The 18,816-nt window shown below is 39.2% G+C and overlaps 2 protein-coding genes across 2 annotated transcripts; one reads left to right on the top strand and one right to left on the bottom strand.

Annotated features, from left to right (window-relative positions):
• Nucleotides 1-1,249: 1,249 nt before the first annotated feature.
• On the top strand, nt 1,250-9,839 carry LOC145862996 (uncharacterized). Its single transcript, XM_082968031.1, has 2 exons — nt 1,250-1,867; nt 7,325-9,839. The coding sequence occupies exons 1-2, from the start codon at nt 1,477-1,479 to the stop codon at nt 8,146-8,148; spliced, it is 1,215 nt and encodes a 404-aa protein (XP_082824157.1). The 5' UTR covers nt 1,250-1,476; the 3' UTR covers nt 8,149-9,839.
• Nucleotides 9,840-11,197: 1,358 nt separating this feature from the next.
• Nucleotides 11,198-17,759, bottom strand: LOC145862997 (uncharacterized). The gene is made up of 2 exons (XM_082968033.1): nt 17,219-17,759; nt 11,198-14,396 (listed from the first exon to the last, which is right to left on the bottom strand). Exons 1-2 carry the CDS (start codon nt 17,547-17,549, stop codon nt 13,930-13,932), a joined length of 798 nt encoding a protein of 265 aa, XP_082824159.1. The 5' UTR covers nt 17,550-17,759; the 3' UTR covers nt 11,198-13,929.
• Between the last annotated feature and the right edge of the window lie 1,057 nt (nt 17,760-18,816).

Genomic DNA, 18,816 nt, shown 5'->3' on the forward strand with positions numbered 1-18,816 from the left:
AGTATAGACCTAATCTGTTCATTATATACATCTACATGATGTATTGTTACACCATGTAGGAGCAGTATAGACCATGTCTGTTCATTATATACATCTACATGATGTATTGTTACACCATGTAGGGGCAGTATAGACCTAGTCTGTTCATTATATATGTAACAGTATAGCTTCCGTCCCTCTCTTCGCCCCAACCCGGGCTTGAACTAGGGACCCTCTGCGCACATCAACAACTGACACCCCACGAAGCATCGTTACCCATCGTGCCACAAAATCCGCGGCCCTTGCAGCGCAAGGGGAACAACTACTTAAGGTCGCAGAGCGCACCACCGCTAACAAGCTAGCCATTTCACATCGGTTACATATACATCTACATGATGTATTGTTACACCACGTAGGAGCAGTATAGACCTAGTCTGTTCATTATATACATCTACATGATGTATTGTTACACCATGTAGGAGCAGTATAGACCTAGTCTGTTCATTATATACATCTACATGATGTATATGATGTATTGTTACACCATGTAGGAGCAGTATAGACCTAGTCCTATATTATTTTATACTAATACAATTGCTCAGAAAAATAGATTTAGTTTAACATGTAATTCTCAAAAGGTAGGGATCTGAATTATTGCCACCCATGTTTTCAATACTCCGGCACCCTCCCCTTGGGAGGATAATGACACTGAAATGTTTTATGAGTCCGAAGACTGAGATGGCCATTGAAAATGTTGATTTTGTGCCCAATTAATCATTTCTTTGTGGATGTTAATGTGTCTTGCTGGAAGATCCACTTATGGCCAAGTTTCAGCCTCCTAGCAGAGAGGTAACCAGGTTTTGGGCTAAAATATCCTGGTAGTGGGTAAAGTTTATTTATTTATTGTATACAGTAATTTTTGCTCATCTTTATCAAGGGTATCAATAACTAGGTGCTTATTTTGATATCTAGTTATTTGACTGAATCAGAAATACAGATGTGGAGTAGATGTAGTTTGTTTGAAATTCTCAGAAAAAAATCTGAACTAATCAAACAACACTTGTTGCTTTTTGTACGTGTTGATATAATATTGTTATTTAATGAAGAAGGAAAAACGTTTCCCTAAACTGCTTTATAATATTATAATACAATGAAGAATAAAAAAAGTTTTCCCTCCTCAACTGCGTTTCCTCCCTCCAGACAGCAGATGGCGATATGTGTCTTTCAGGCGATGTTTCTAGTGTGACGTATAATCTAGTGGACGGAACGCTTCTTCAACAACTGCAGCCACCTCGGTAGCTCGCTAGCCAACAAAGTCGGAACATTCAAGTTCTTTAGACAATTTCGTGGTTTAATTGCCACTATGATTTAAACATACTTATATGGAAACAACTAGCTACCCCATTTGATGTAATATTTACGTTGTAAGTCAACTAGCTGGCTGGTTAAGTTAGCACTAGTCTAGTCGCTAATGCTAACTAGCTATTATTCCCGACCATGAGCTCACTAAGCTACTCTCCTCCTGCTAAAGAAGAGGAGGTCTGCTGGACGGAGGAAGAGGGTCTCGTCAAAGAGGAGGAGGAAGAGGAGGCTGTTTCAATACAAAAACAAGTAGAGGGTGAGGCTGTTATCGTGAAAGAAGAAGAGAAAGACGTTACAGAGAAAGACGCCTTCAGAGTGAAAGAGGAGGAGGATATTACTGTGAAAGAAGAGAAAGACGTTACAGAGGAAGACGCCTTCAGAGTGAAAGAGGAGGATGATGTTACTGTGAAAGAAGAGGAGGAAGATGCAGTTTTTGGAGTGGAGGATAAAGAGGGGGAGATTACTGTCACATTAGAGGAGGACGAAGAAGAGAACACTGGAGAACTGATTAACACCAGTAAATACAGTGAGTACTATCTAATAAAACAGGGACATTGATCTGATTAACACCAGTAAATACAGTGAGTACTATCTAATAAAACAGGGACATTGATCTGTTTAACACCAGTAAATACAGTGAGTACTATCTTATGAAACAGGGGCACAAACTCTGCTGTTGTTGAACTAATGTGTGATTTTTAAAAGGGCATTCTACACTTGAATATGTTTTTGTACTGTCGGAATTGTTCATGACGTCCTGCAGTGAGTTTTCAAAAACTTTTCCTGTTGAAAAGTGATATATAAATACTGTAAAGTACAAACACACTAAAGGGAAACAAATAAATGTTTTGAGCAAAATAGTTTTTTTTTTGAGAACTGCAAACTTGAAGGAGTGAGTGATGTCATAGTAAGGCCTTCAAGGAGTTGGCTTGATGGGAAGTCGTGATGTCATCCAATAGGTGACTGATCTTAATGTGAATATTCATTATTCTTTTTAAAATCCTTCCTGTTCTGTCAAGTTGGTTGTTGATCATTGCTAGAAAGAAAGAAAGCAATTTTCAAGTCTTACCATAGACTTTCAAGACGATTTAAGTCCAATCTGTAACTAGGCCACTCAGGAACATTCAATGTCATCTTGGTAAGCTCCTCAAGTGTAGATTTGGCCTTGTGGTTTTGGTTATTGTCCTGTTAGGACAGTTTTTTTGTATTCAGATCTCTGAAATGCTCTCTACCTACGTAACATTTAGTGTTTCCTTATATTACGCTGGGAAAACAGTTTTCATGGGCACAGAAATCCTAAATCATTTCAGTTTGCTAAATCCAATGGTTCTAACTGAGTCACTTTAACTTTATTGACAACACCCAAATGGATACTGTCATTAATGTGGTTCTTAAATAATTACACATAATACTTAATACTGTAGCTGTTTAGTTAGTCACATGTTCAACTATCATCAGCTGATCCAGGAAATCATTTTCTGAATGACAGTCAAATGACAAACATCACGACATGCAACAACCAAAGTGCTTCTTCATTCATTACATTTACATTTCATTCATTCATTACTCTGGTAAAGACAGTTATGCCGTGCTCCATGTTGGATCCAACATCCCTAACAAATTGATGTTTATAATGTGTTATTGTCTGCTTGATTTACAGTAGGGTCTCGTTAGTCTGTTTGGACACAGAGATACTTAGCTCATAATGTGTAGAGAACTGTTCCTTGATGGATAGGCTATTGTACAACACACAGAGATATTTTCCTTTATTCAGGACATTTAGAATGACAACTCATTACAGAGTAGCCTAGTGGGATTATTCACAGAATTATCTGGTTATGAAATGTCATGACAGACATTTTAGTTTCCATGTTTCACCTGAAATATTAAATGATTTATAGTCCTAGGTCTATGTTGTTGTTAGGTGAAGTTATGGGTCCTACAGTAGGTCTATGTTGTTGTTAGGTGAAGTTATGGGTCCTGCAGTAGGTCTATGTTGTTGTTAGGTGAAGTTATGGGTCCTACTAGAGGTATATGTTATTGTTAGGTGAAGTTAAAGTGTACAAACTAGAGGTCGACCGATTATGATTTTTCAACGCCGATACCGATTATTGGAGGACCAAAAAAGCCGATACCGTTTTTTAATTTTAATTTTTTTATGTAATTTTATTTTTTATTTCACCTTTATTTAACCAGGTAGGCAAGTTGAGAACAAGTTCTCATTTACAATTGCGACCTGGCCAAGATAAAGCAAAGCAGTTCGACAACATACAAAAACAGAGTTACACATGGAGTAAAACAACATACAATCAATGATACAGTAGACAAAAATAAGACTATATACAATGTGAGCAAATGATGTGAGATAAGGGAGGTAAAGGCAAAAAAGGCCATGGTGGCAAAGTAAATAAAGTATAGCAAGTAAAACACTGGAATGGTAGATTTGTAATTTGAAGAAAGTTCAAAGTTAAAATATAAATAATATGGTGCAAAGGAGCAAAATAATAAATAAATACAGTAGGGGAAGAGGTAGTAGTTTGGGCTAAATTATAGATGGGCTATGTACAGGTGCAGTGATCTGGGAGTGCTTAAAGCTAGTGAGGGAGATAAGTGTTTCCAGTTTCAGAGATTTTTGTAGTTCGTTCCAGTCATTGGCAGCAGAGAACTGGAAGGAGAGACGACCAAAGGAGGAGTTGGCTTTAGGGGTGACCAGAGAGATATACCTGCTGGAGCGCGTGCAGGTGGGTGCTGCTATGGTGACCAGTGAGCGGAGATAAGGGGGGACTTTACCTAGCAGGGTCTTGTAGATGACCTGGAGCCAATGTGTTTGGCGACGATTATGAAGCGAAGGCCAGCCAACGAGAGTGTACAGGTCGCAGTGGTGGGTAGTATATGGGGCTTTGGTGACAAAACGGATGGCACTGTGATAGACTGCATCCAGCTTGTTGAGTAGGGTATTGGAGGCTATTTTGTAAATGACATCGCCGAAGTCGAGGATTGGTAGGATGGTCAGGTTTACGAGGGTATGTTTGGCAGCATGAGTGAAGGATGCTTTGTTGCGAAATAGGAAGCCAATTCTAGATTTAACTTTGGATTGGAGATGATTGATGTGAGTCTGGAAGGAGAGTTTACAGTCTAACCAGACACCTAGGTATTTGTAGTTGTCCACAAGTCAGAACCGTCCAGAGAACTGATGCTGGACAGGCGGGCAGGTGCAGGCAGCGATCGGTTGAAGAGCATGCATTTAGTTTTACTTGTATTTAGGAGCAGTTGGAGACCACGGAAGGAGAGTTGTATGGCATTGAAGCTCGTATAATGACAATTACAACAATACTGAATGAACACTTATTTTAACTTAATATAATACATCAATAAAATCAATTTAGCCTCAAATAAATAATGAAACATGTTCAATTTGGTTTAAATAATGCAAAACAAAGTGTTGGAGAAGAAAGTAAAAGTGCAATATGTGCCATGTAAGAAAGCTAATGTTTAAGTGCCTTGCTCAGAACATGGGAACATATGAAAGCTAGTGGTTCCTTTTAACATGAGTCTTCAATATTCCCAGGTAAGAAGTTTTTTAGGTTGTAGTTATTATAGGAATTATAGGACTATTTCTCTCTATACGATTTGTATTTCATATACCTTTGACTATTGGATGTTCTAATAAGGACTTTAGTATTGCCAGTATAACAGTATAGCTTCCGTCCCTCTCCTCGCTCCTACCTGGGCTCAAACCAGGAACACATCGACAACAGCCACCCTCGAAGCAGCGTTACCCACGTAGAGGAAGGGAAAAAACTACTCCAAGTCTCAGAGCGAGTGACGTTTGAAACGCTATTAGCGCACACCTGGCTAACTAGCTAGCCATTTCACATCGGTTACACCAGCCTAATCTTGGGAGTTGCTAGGCTTGAAGGGGTAGAACATTCCAACTGGAATCTGTTCCAAAAAACGTAAAGTAAAAGGTTGCCAACCAACAACGCATACAAACCTAGCTAACTAGCTGCCGAATAGGCATCAACTCACCACGTAGCTTATTCTTAATGTTTGTCTATAGGCAACCAGAGTGAGGACAGACATTTTTCGGAATAAACGTGATGAGTGAAAAACGCAATGAAATAGACCACTCCCTACCCGGTATCTTATTCTGCCGCTATACAACTTTGTATGCGTTGTTTTTTGGAAACCTTGTTATTTACGAAGTTTTTGGAATAGATTCCTGTTGGAACGTTCCACAAATTATACCCACCCAGGTTGAAGTCATAAACAGCGCAATGCTTGAAGCTCAGCGAAGGGCTGTTTGAATGAATGCTTACGAGCCTGCTGCTGCCTACCACCGCTCAGTCAGACTGCTCTATCAAATCATAGACTTAATTATAATATAATAAACACACAGAAATACGAGCCTTGGGTCATTAATATGGCCGAATCTGGAAACTATCAACTCGAAAACAACGTTTTTTTCTTTCAGTGACATACGGAACCGTTCCGTGATTTATCTAACGGGTGACTAAGTCTAAATATTCCTGTTAGGCATTGATGTTTATGGTTAGGTACATTGGTGCAACGACAGTACTTTTTTCGCAAATGCGCTTGTTAAATCAACACCCGTTTGTCGAATATATGCAACGCAGGACACGTTAGATAAACTAGTAATATCATCAACCATGTGTAGTTAACTAGTGATTATGTTAAGATTGATAGTTTTTTTTTATAAGTCTAATGCTAGCTAGCAACTTACCTTTGCTTCTTGCTGCCCTCGAGTTACAGGTAGTCAGCCTGTTAATCCTTGTGGAGTGCAATGTAAGGCAGGTGGTTAGAGCGTTGGACTGGTAACCGAAGGTTGCAAAAACGAATCCCCCCTGAACAAGCAGTTAACCCCCGTTTCTAGGCCGTCATTGTAAATAAGAATGTGTTCTTAATCTGACTTGCCTAGTTAAATAAAGGTTTAAAAAAAATAAAAAATAAAAAAATCGGCAAATCGGTGGCCAAAAATACCGATTACCGATTGTTATGAAAACTTGAAATCGGCCCTAATTAATCGGTCGACCTCTAGTACAAACCCTCATTGTCAGGCTGATGGAAAAGCTAGCCAAAAAGAATTTTACTGGTTGAAGTACAAAGCGGTTGATTTGCGATGATGACACAAACATTATATTAAGCATGACATTCAAGCGAGCCTTACAATTATAATCCAAAGTAGTGTGAAATGCACTCATAAGCAACCTGGAAATGGAGGTTACTCCCCTGAGGTTTCCCCAATTCACATTCAGAATACATTGTGAAAAACTAAAATCTTTTCTCACCATTTTTGCTCCAGGCAGATATACTACATCCATAACTATCGGTTTCCTCATTACCAGATATACTACATCCATAACTAGTGGTTTCCTCATTACCAGATATACTACATCCATAACTAGTGGTTTCCTCATGACCAGATATACTACATCCATAACTAGTGGTTTCCTCATGACCAGATATACTACATCCATAACTAGCGGTTTCCTCATTACCAGATATACTACATCCATAACTAGCAGTTTCCTCATTACCAGATATACTACATCCATAACTAGTGGTTTCCTCATTACCAGATATACTACATCCATAACTAGCAGTTTCCTCATTACCAGGGAGGAGTTTCTGCAACCAGATTGTGCCCTCGTACTGCAATTTTATTAAACACAAAAAGGGGCCAATATTAGAAACCAAAAGTTGTCTGGCCCTCTGCTTAAGGTTCCAACAACTTTAATGACTTATTTCTTGTCTACATTAATCGATTTTACTACTAATGTGAAAACAAGACTAAATATGACTATTCTTGCACATTTTAAGACAATCGTCAAATAATTTTTACATTCATTACAGACATCAATTGTTGTACAACATCATGGCTACGCTGTTGGCATAACCTTTTAAAGTGTATTTCCGCTGTTGTGGGCCTTTAATCATCTGTCTGACTTTGTTGTTCACACAGGAGAGAGACGGGACTATCGTGGATCCTCTGGAGAGCCTCAACAACCTCATGATGCTGACAAAGCAGAGAAGAGTCTCTCCAGATCAGAACACCTCAAGAAACACCTGCAGAGATCCACAGGGAAGAGAACTCACTGCTGCTCTGACTGTGGGAAGAGATTCACCTCCTCAGCAGGCATTAAAATTCATCAGAGAATCCACACAGGAGAGAAAGCTTTTAGCTGTACTCAACATGGGAAGCGTTTTACTCAGTCAACCAGCCTGATATCACAGAGAACACACACAGGAGAGAAATCGTATTGCTGTGATCAATGTGGGAAGAGTTTTACTACATCTAGCTATCTGACTATACATCAGAGAACACACACAGGAGAGAAACCTTATATCTGTGGTCAATGTGGGAAGAGTTTTGGTCATTCTGGCGATCTGACAGTGCACCAGAGAAGACACACAGGAGAGAAACCCTATAGCTGTGATCAATGTGCAAAGTTTTTTTTTACTTCTGGTCATCTTAAGATACACCGGAGAACACACACAGGAGATAAACCTTATAGATGTGATCAATGTGGGATGAGTTTTACTCAGTCAACCAACCTGATATCACACCAGAGAACACACACAGGAGATAAACCTTATAGCTGTAATCAATGTGGGAAGAGTTTTGTTACATCTAGCAGTCTGACTATACACCAGAGAACACACACAGGAGAGAAACCTTATAGCTGTAATCAATGTGGGAAGAGTTTTGTTACATCTGGGCAGCTGACTGTACACCAGAGAAAACACACAGGAGAGAAATCTTATAGCTGTGACCAGAGAATCTGAATAAAAATCTCTGATCAAATGTTAGAAAATACATGAAGGAGTTGTTTCATGATATCAATGAATTAATGTCACAATGTAGAATGTTTTAACATTGTAGTAGGACTATTTTAATGATGTCACAATGTGGAACCCTAAACGATTGCCCCTGTTCCGTTGATTTTAGCCTCAGGTGAAAAATACAGGCTCTGAATTGAAAGAGTACTATTTATGTGATTTAACAAAAAGTGACTAACAAAAAAGAGTTGTGTAGCTAGCTGTTTTCTACAAGTTGTCCTCTAACCAGGGATGTACACATTATTCCCAGATTCCGTGTGGTTTTTGAGCTGTTAGTTTTAACAGGACGTGCAACCTCCTCTCCCTCCTCTCACACAAATTATTTTAGCGATGAGTTATGACAAATAAGTGTTGTGTTCCTTTGTGTAGCGACCCCTACATTTAAATGTATCACTCCAAAATGTAGCTGACTGTCTTCTGCAGGTTGTCCTCTAACCAGTGAGGTAAAATATATCTCCCATTTAGTTGTGTTAGTTTCAACAGCATGTACAACCTGATTCCCAATTTATTTTGATTTTCCGTATTGGAGATGAGTTTTGTTTTGGCTCGTTCCAAGGGGAGGAGAGTTCTAGAAGCTAGTGAGGAAAAATGTTTTTTTCTTGTTTTTAATTGTTGACAGCCAGTAGACACCATGTTTATATTGGTGAAGGTGAAGCATTGTTGTTGATTATAATGTGAAATGGAAGTTGTTTTCTGTTGATGGTGAGCAAACTTTTAAGGTGTTAGTCTTTGGTTTTTCCATTTTATGTTTTGAGGTTGCTCGTTAGCACGTCTAGCTCGTTAGTCAGTATGTGTTACACCTGTGCTGGCTTGTCCATCTCGTTAGTGGGAAGGTGTTTCACCTGAGCTGGTCCAGGTTCTATTTAAGAGTGTCTGGCCCAGTGCTCCAGTTGTCTTGATACATGTGGAGAGTCAACACCTTTAGTTGCTCCACCTTTTTGGTTTGTTTCCTGTCTTTAAGTTTGGTGTGGGTTTTTCTTTTGTTTTCCTCTTCTTGGGCAGATTTAGTGGGTCTCATGGTGGGTGTCTTTTAGGTCCCAGTTGTTGTTACTAGTCAACTTTCAGTGGACACTGAGAGCAAAACTGCAACATCATATTATAATACTTTTATTGCAACAGATGGTTGTTTAATGCAACAGAATAGAGGGTTCTTATAACTATTGTGTCTGTGTGTTCTACTGAGGATGGGCCTCTGGGAGAAAACACTGACAGGAGATTTACAATGTCTTTTGGGTGATAAAACCTAAAGAGACTGCATTCCAGAGCATGAGTTAATGTTTCTGTTCTATATGGTACCAGGGAGAGATGACCCCAGGGCCAGACCCTGGTCTCTATACAAAGAGTACTGTTTTTACAGCAGATACTGTCTGCTGAGAATTATAAGTATCTTTCATACAAATCTTAACCTTGTGACCCGTTCTATACATCTGTTGTTCGTCGTGTAGGTTGAAAGGGGTGTATCTTGGCTGTAAAAGACCTTTGTACTTTTGTCTCGTGGCTCTCAACGTATCATCTGGGGGTGATTCGTCGACCAGCCATCATTATCGTAGAGCACTCAATTGATTCACCCTATATTTATGCGTTGTATTGACCTGCTCCCTTATTAATAAGTGAATAAAGATTTAGTTTAAGATTAACTCTGACTTTTGTGATAAGTTTGTCTCTCCTCATTTGATATTAAAGAAATTAACAACCACATTTGGCGTTGGGGATGTGAATCTTGACTTGGTGACTGCTCCTGACGACCTGGGTAAATTGTGCACCAGGGATCCCTCTAACTTGGGATCTCAGGGAGACCACACTTTGGGAACGGAGCAGATGAACCCACCTTTGATCTGAGAGGCAGCGAGCCAAGTGGATACCATCAGTATAGTATATACATCAGTACATCTCCAGAGGCAGCGAGTCTTGAACGTAGTTTTAAAAAAAGAAAGTGAGCGAAGCATGCAAAGTGGAGTTTTTAGAAAAGCCTCGTAGGCTCTGAGTGTGTCGTCCTGAGTGGGGGGGGGCACCTTGGAGGTGTAAACAGGGCCGAGGCAGTAGGCTCTGAGTGTATATTTCTGTGTGTGTGTGGGGGGGGGGGGGGGGGGGGGGGGCAGATATCTGTGTGAACTGGGTGAAAACTAGAATCTGTGTTTACTATTTAAGACTATTTATGATATAGTATAAGATGGTAAGGTGCACCTGTAATTGTTTTAAACCTGTACCCCATTTTAGAAGTATTGAAAGATGTAAATGTTTGAGTTACATTATCCTAGGAACTAACCATGACATAGAAATGTGCAAATATTCCTGCAGGTTAAAATATTGTTGAAAATCAACTAATTGATTAGGTATGTTTGAGAATAGCATTGTATGACAGGCTGACTTGAAAGATTATACTTAACATTTTGCTGCGTGGCAATACTGTGTTTGTATTCTGAAGGGCATTTATACAAAAGAGGTAGTCAAGACACTGTATTAATACCATTATGCATTTGAATCCCATCTACAGCTACCATCTAAGATATTAATTTCCCTCCACAAGGGGGCGGACATGTAACGTTTCCAAAATGGGATAGTATTGTACATGTAACGTTTCCAAAATGAGATAGTATTGTACATGTAACGTTATGCCCCCTTGTGAGTTAATAGTATTGCATGCTGTAGCAGGCTACATGAAGAGGAAGACCTCCATTGACGATTCAGTTCGTTGTAACATCTCGTCTGGACAGGTCACCGTCCTTAGTTAGTTAGTTAGTTAACAAAAGTGAGAACTGCTCTAGAATGGAAACTTACGTTAATGAGTGTGAAGCCATATTGGCTTTATGGAAACGATATACAATATATGGGAAATAATATAGTTGAGGAAATAATCCAAACCTAGTTGTGCCTAGTTAGGACATAACGTTAGCTAGCTAGCCTGTTGGGGGCAGTATTGACAATTTCGGAAAAAATATGTGCCCATATTAAACTGTCCCCTTAGTGGTTCATCACGTCAGCAAAAGAGAATATGTTCCATCATCTATGTTTATTTACATTAGTACAAATTGTCCACTGATATTAGTGTAATTTCTCACCCCTTTTGGCTGTATGAAAGTTAATTTCCCCTCAGGCACACACACTTGTTCTTTGATATTATGAAGGTAATTCGTGAAGAATGTACTTTTCCTCACATTGCTTATGCATATTCAGTGGCCTGACTGCGTCCAGACTATGTCAAAGGCCCATCCTGGTAGATCTGAACCTAATGCAGCTTGGAGTGATCAGATGACAGATGTCACATTTAGGTGCCAGGTGTAACTGAGGCCATAGATGCATCATATCCATTACTTTGAATGTTTTATATAATATGACTAAATGTGTTTCTGTGTTCCCGGGGCAGTCAAGAAATGGAACAGCAAGGCCACAGAACATGACATAAGCAGAGCTGTGGGAGACCTCAAGCCCCTGGTAGAGCCGGGGGTGGTGTTTACCACTCCACCACACCTTCAGCTGGCTGGAAAACCAAAAAAGGTGGAGCAACTGAAGGTGTTGACTCTCCACATGTATCAAGACAACTGGAGCACTGGGCCAGACACTCTTAAATAGAACCTGGACCAGCTCAGGTGAAACACCTTCCCACTAACGAGATGGACAAGCCAGCACAGGTGTAACACATACTGACTAAAGAGGTGACACCAATCAGTGCGTCCTACGGGCTAGACGTGCTAACGGGCTAGACGTGCTAACGAGCTAGACGTGCTAACGAGCTAAAGTCCAACCTCAAAACATAAAATGGAAAAACAAAGCCTGTAAAACCTTCCCCCTTAAGACAACAAATATATCCTATGTTTTTCTTGGACAAGTTTGCTTACCAACAACAGAAAACAACTTCCATTCCTCATTATAATCAACTACAATGCTTCACCTTCTACAATATAAACATGGTGTCCATTGGCTGTAAACAGTTAAAAACAAGAAAAAACACATTTCTAAATAATAATATACAATCATATCTTTTCTCCTTTTTCTTTCTATAGGATCCTAAAACTCACTAGCTTCTAGAACTCTCGTCTTCCTAAAACTCACTAGCTTCTAGAACTCTCGTCCCCTTGGAACGAGCCCAAACAAAATTAATCTCCAATACAGAAAAAAAGTGCAGTTAAAATCAATTGGGATACATGGCAACGCACTGGCTAAACACAAAACACAAATCTTTTTGACTGCCCACCCTTGACACAATCAGCAACCAAGTTGTCCTTACATATCTGAGTTCAAGAGGAAACTCCTGCAATATCCGTAGTAACTTTCCACCTCACTGCGGAGCTTCTCTCTGTTTTCAGGGTTCACTAGATAGGCATGTTGTAGGATCGGGGCCCAGTCTCCAATGTCATGCTCTAGTACATTTGGGTTGGCACATCTGAGAATGAACCCTGATATTCTAAAAGTAGGGTAGGGGGCAGTATTTTGATGTCCGGATGAAAATATGCATATTATTAGTAGATTTGGATAGAAAACACTCTGAAGTTTCTAAAACTGTTTGAATGATGTCTGTGAGTATAACAGAACTCATATGGCTGGCAAAACCCTGAGAAAAATCCAACCGGGAAGTTGAAAATCTGAGGCTTGTAGTTTTTCAAGTGATTGCCTATCCAATACAAAGAGTCTATGGGTTCATATTGCACTTCCTAAGGCTTCCACTAGATGTCAACAGTCTTTAGAACGTTGTTTCAGGCTTCTACTGTGAACTGGAAGGAAATGAGATACATTTGTATCAGGTACCTGGCTGATCATCAGTTCATCAGCCATCAGTTCATTGATGCGTCAGCGGGAGCTGCTTTCTTTTTCCTTTCTGAAGACAAAGGATTTGTCCGGTTGGAATATTATCGAAGATCTATGATAAAAACATCCGAAAGATTGATGCTATACATCGTTTGACATGTTTCTACAAACTGTAGTAAACCTTTTTTGACTTTTCGTCTGAACAAACTGCGCGAGCATGGTGCATTTGGATAACTCGACTGAACACGCGAACAAAAAGGAGGTATTTGGATATAAATATGGACTTTATCGAAACAAAACTAACATTAATGGTGGAACTGGGATTCCTGGGAGTGCATTCTGATGAAGATCATCTAAAAAACACATGGAAATGGGAGATATCTTTTACCTCACTGGTTAGAGGACAACCTGCAGAAGACAGTCAGCTACATTTTGGAGTGATGCATTTAAATATAGGGGTCGCTAAACAAAGAAACGCAACACTTATTTGTCAGCACTCATTGATATCATGTTGAAATCAATTGTGCCGAGAGGAGGGAGATGAGGTTGCACGTCCTGTTAAAACTAACAGCTCAAAAACCACACAGAATCTGGGAATAATGTGTACATGGCTGGTTAGAGGATAAGTTGTAGAAAACAGCCAGATACATTTTGAAGTGTTGCATTTTGATTCAAGTGAGTCACCAACGTGGTAAGTGTAACAACTCTTTCTTTGTTAGTCACTTTTTGTTAAATCTCATAAAAACTACTCTTTCAATTCAGAGCCTGGATTTTTCCCCTGAGGCTAAAATCAATTGAACAGGGGGCAAACGTTTAGGGTTTTATATTCTGACATTCATTAAAATACTCCTTCTACAATGTTAAAACATTCTACATTGTGACATTATTTCATTGATATCATGAAATAACTCCTCCATGTATTTTCTGATGTTTAATCAGAGATCTTTTATCAGAGTATCTCTTCCCACATTGATCACAGCCACATTATTTCTCTCCTGTGTGTGTTCTCTGGTGGTATATCAGGCCGTTTAGCTGAATAAAACTCTTCCCACATTGATCACAGCTATAAGATTTCTCTCCTGTGTGTCCCCGCTGGTGTACTATCAGGCTGCTTAGCTGAGTAAAACTCTTCCCACATTGATCACAGCCATAAGGTTTCTCTCCAGTGTGTGTTCTCTGGTGTATAGTTAGATAGTTAGAGGAGGTAAAACTTTTCACACATTGATCACAGCCATAAGGTTTCTCTCCTGTGTATACTCGCTGGTGTATTTTAAGTTCTGATGAAGATTTGCAACCTTTCCCACAGTCAGAGCAGCAAAAATATTTCTTCCCTGTGGGTCTCTGCTGGTGTGTCTTGAGGTGTTCTGATGTGGAGAGACTCTTCTCTGCCTCGTCAGCATCATGATGTTGTTGAGGCTCCCCAGAGGATCCACGATAGTCACATCTCTCTCCTGTGTGAACAACAAAGTCAGAGGTTAAAGGCCCACAACAGCAGAAATCCACTGTTTATTTGAGGTAATAGGTGATGCCCAGATCATAACCATGAAGTTGTACAACAATTGACGCCTGTTAAATAATATCACAATTGTCTTGTTTTCTCGTTTTCACAGTAGTAACATCGATGATTGTAGGCTAGAAATAAGTTATTCAAGTTGTTGAAATGTTAAGCAGTGTGCATGACAACTTTTGGTCTCCAATATGGGCCCCTTTCTGTGTTTGCAAAAATGGCGTCACGAGGGCGATGCACATGCAATTTGGTTGCAGAAACTCCTCCCTGCTAATGAGGAAACCACTAGTTATGGATGTAGAACATCTGGTAATGAGGAAACCACTAGTTATGGATGTAGTATATCTGGTAATGAGGAAACCACTAGTTATGGATGTAGTATATCTGGTAATGAGGAAACCACTAGTTATGGATGTAGTATATCTGGTAATGAGGAAACCACTAGTTATGGATGTAGTATATCTGGTAATGAGAAAAGCACTAGTTATGGATGTCGTATATCTACCTGGAGCAAAAATGGTGAGCAAAGATTTTAGTTTTTCACAATGTATTCTGAATGTGAATATTGGACAACTCAGGGGAGTAACCTCCATTTCTAGGTTGCTTATGAGTGCATTTCACACTACTTTGGATTATAATTGTAAGGCTCGCTTGAATGTCCTGCTTAATATAATGTTTGTGTCATCATCGCAAATCAACCGCTTTGTACTTAAACCAGTAAAATGATCTTTGGCTAGCTTTTCCATCAGCCTGACAATGAGGGTTTGTACACTGTTGGCCAAATTGTCCCATAACTTCACCTAACAATAACACAGACCTACTGTAGGACCCATAACTTCACCTAACAATAACATAGACCTACTGCAGGACCCATAACTTCACCTAACAATAACAGACCTGCTGTAGGACCCATAACTTCACCTAACAATAACATAGACCTACTGCAGGACCCATAACTTCACCTAACAATAACAGACCTACTGTAGGACCCATAACTTCACCTAACAATAACAGACCTACTGTAGGACCCATAACTTCACCTAACAATAACATAGACCTACTGTAGGACCCATAACTTCACCTAACAATAACATAGACCTACTGCAGGACCCATAACTTCACCTAACAATAACATAGACCTACTGCAGGACCCATAACTTCACCTAACAATAACAGACCTACTGTAGGACCCATAACTTCACCTAACAATAACAGACCTACTGTAGGACCCATAACTTCACCTAACAATAACATAGACCTACTGTAGGACCCATAACTTCACCTAACAATAACATAGACCTACTGCAGGACCCATAACTTCACCTAACAATAACATAGACCTACTGCAGGACCCATAACTTCACCTAACAATAACATAGACCTACTGTAGGACCCATAACTTCACCTAACAACAACATAGACCTAGGATTATAAATAATTTAATATTTCAGGTGAAACATGGAAACAAATGTCTGTCATGATATTTCATAACCAGATAATTTTGTGAATAATCCCACTAGGCTACTCTGTAATGTGTTGTCATTCTAAATGTCCTGAATAAAGGAAAATAGCTCTGTGTGTTGTACAATAGCCTATCCATCAAGGAACAGTTCTCTACACATTATGAGCTAAGTATCTCTGTGTCCAAACAGACTAATGAGACCCTACTGTAAATCAACCAGACAATAACATTATTAACACCAATTTCTTATGGATGTTGGATCCAACATGGAGCACGGCATAACTGTCTTTACCAGAGTAATGAATGAAGAAGCACTTTGGTTGTTGTTGCATGTCGTGATGCTTGTCATGTGACTGTCATTCAGAAAATGATTTCCTGGATCAGCTGATGATAGTTGAACATGTGACTGTAACTAAACAGCTACAGTATTAAGAATTATGTGTAATTATTGAAGAACCACATTAATGACAGTATCCATTTGGGTGTTGTCAATAAAGTTAAAGTGACTCTCAGTTAGAACCATTGGATTTAGCAAACTGAAATGATTTAGGATTTCTGTGCCCATAAATTGTTTTCCCAGCGTAACATAAGGAGACACTAAATGTTATGTAGTTCGAGTGCATTTCAGAGATCTGAATGCAAAAAACTGTACTAACAGGACAATAACCTAAACCACAAGGCCAAATCTACACTTGAGGAGCTTACCAAGATGACATTGAATGTTCCTGAGTGGCCTAGTTACAGTTTGGACTTAAATCGTCTTGAAAGTCTACGGCAAGACCAGAAAATGGCTTTCTAGCAATGATCAACAACCAACTTGACAGAACAGGAAGGATTTTAAAAAGAATAATGAATATTCATTTGAAGATCAGTCACCTAATGGATGACATCACGACTTCCCATCAAGCCAACTCCTTGAAGGCCTTACTATGACATCACTCACTCCTTCCAGTTTGCAGTTGTCTAAAAAAAACACTATTTTACTCTACTATTTTCCCTTTAGTGTGTTTATACTTCATTGTATTTATATATCACTTTTCAACAGGAAAGGTTTTTTTTTTAAATCACTGGAGTACATCATGAACAAGTCCGACAGTACAAAAACATATTTAAGTGTAGAATGCCCTTTTAAAAATCACACATTAGTTCAACAACTGCAGAGTTTGTGCCCCTGCTTTATAAGATAGTACTCACTGTATTTACTGGTGTTAATCAGATTATTGTCCCTGTTTTATTAAATAGTACTCACTGTATTTACTGGTGTTAATCAGATCAATGTCCCTGTTTTATAAGATAGTACTCACTATATTTACTGGTGTTAAACAGGTCTCCAGTCTTCTCTTCTTCGTCCTCCTCTAATGTGACAATAATCGCCCCCTCTTCATCCTTCATTCCAAAAACGTCTTCATCTTCTACTCCAAAAACTGCATCTTCCTCCTTTTCTTTCACAGTAACATCCTCCTCCTCTTTCACTCTGAAGGCGTCTTTCTCTTCTTCTTTCACGGTAACAGCCTCACCCTCTACTTGTTTTTGTATTGTAACTGCCTCCTCTTCCTCCTCCTCTTTCACGAGACCCTCTTCCTCCGTCCAGCAGACCTCTTCTTTAGCAGGAGGAGAGTAGCTTAGTGAACTCATGGTCGGGGAGGTTAGCTAGCTAGCATTAGCTACCAGACCTGTGCTAATTTAACCAGCCAGCTAGCTGACTAACAACGTACATATGAAATTAAATGGGGTAGCTAGTTGTTCCCACATAAGTACATGTAAAGCAAAGTGGTAAATAAACCACGAAATTGTCTAAAGAAGTTAGGTGGCTGCAGTTGTTGAAGAAGCGTTCCGTCCACTAGATTATACGTCACACTAGAAACATCGCCTGAAAGACACATATCGCCATCTGCTGTCTGGAGGGAGGAAACGCAGTTGATTAGGGAACACTTTTGTTTTTCTTCTTTGAATTATAGTATTAAAAGCAGTTTAGGGAAACGTTTTTTTCTCTCCATTATATATGAATATTATATCAACACGTACAAAGAGCAACAAGTGTTGTTAGATTAATTCAGATTTTTTATGAGAATTTAAAACAAACTCTACATCTACTCCACATTTGTATTCTGATTCAGTCAAATAACAAGATATCAAAATAAGCACCTAGTTATTGATACCCTTGATAAATATTAGCTAAAATTAATGTATAAAATAAATAAATAAACTTTACCCACTACCAGGATATTTAGCCCAAACCATGTTACCTCTGCTAGGAGGCTGAAACTTGGCTATAAGTGGATGTTTCAGCAAGACACATCAACATCAACGAAGAAATGGTTAATTGGGCACAAAATCAACAGTTTTCTATGGCCATCTCAGTCTTCAGACTTGAACTCCATTGAAAACCTGTGGTTTGAATTGAACAGGGCAGTCCATAAGCGCTGAATAAATACATCAAGGACCTGCAGAGATTCTGTATGGAGGAATAAGATCCCACCCAATGTGTTCTCTAATCTCATAAAACATTTCAGTGTCATTATCCTCTCAAGGGGAGGATGCTGGAGTATTGAAAACATGGGTGGCAATAATTCAGACCCCTACCTTTTGAGAATTACATGTTAAACTATATCTCTTTCTCTGAGCAATTGTATTAGTATAAAATAGTATAATTTCCCTTTAGTATTTAAATACAATATAGATCTTGTAACAATACATCCTGAAGATGTATATAATGAACAGACTAGGTCTATACTTCTCCTACATGGTGTAATAATACATCATGTAGATGTATATAATGAACAGACTAGGTCTATACTGCTCCTACATGGTGTAACAATACAGCATGTAGATGTATATAGAAATATACATTTTACTTTTGGCCACGACTGTACATTTTACTCAACTGCGTTACCCACTCCAG

This window comes from Salmo salar, chromosome 02 (assembly GCF_965601325.2).
Source record: "Salmo salar chromosome 02, fSalSal1, whole genome shotgun sequence".
NCBI classification, from domain to species: domain Eukaryota; kingdom Metazoa; phylum Chordata; class Actinopteri; order Salmoniformes; family Salmonidae; genus Salmo; species Salmo salar.

Coding starts and splice junctions, on each gene's coding strand:
- LOC145862996 (XM_082968031.1), top strand. CDS start 1,477: ATGAGCTCACTAAGCTACTCTCCTCCTGCTAAAGAAGAGGAGGTCTGC. Junction 1,868..7,324: donor GATTAACACCAGTAAATACA/GTGAGTACTATC, acceptor TTGTTCACACAG/GAGAGAGACGGGACTATCGT.
- LOC145862997 (XM_082968033.1), bottom strand. CDS start 17,549: ATGAGTTCACTAAGCTACTCTCCTCCTGCTAAAGAAGAGGTCTGCTGG. Junction 14,397..17,218: donor GTTTAACACCAGTAAATATA/GTGAGTACTATC, acceptor TTGTTCACACAG/GAGAGAGATGTGACTATCGT.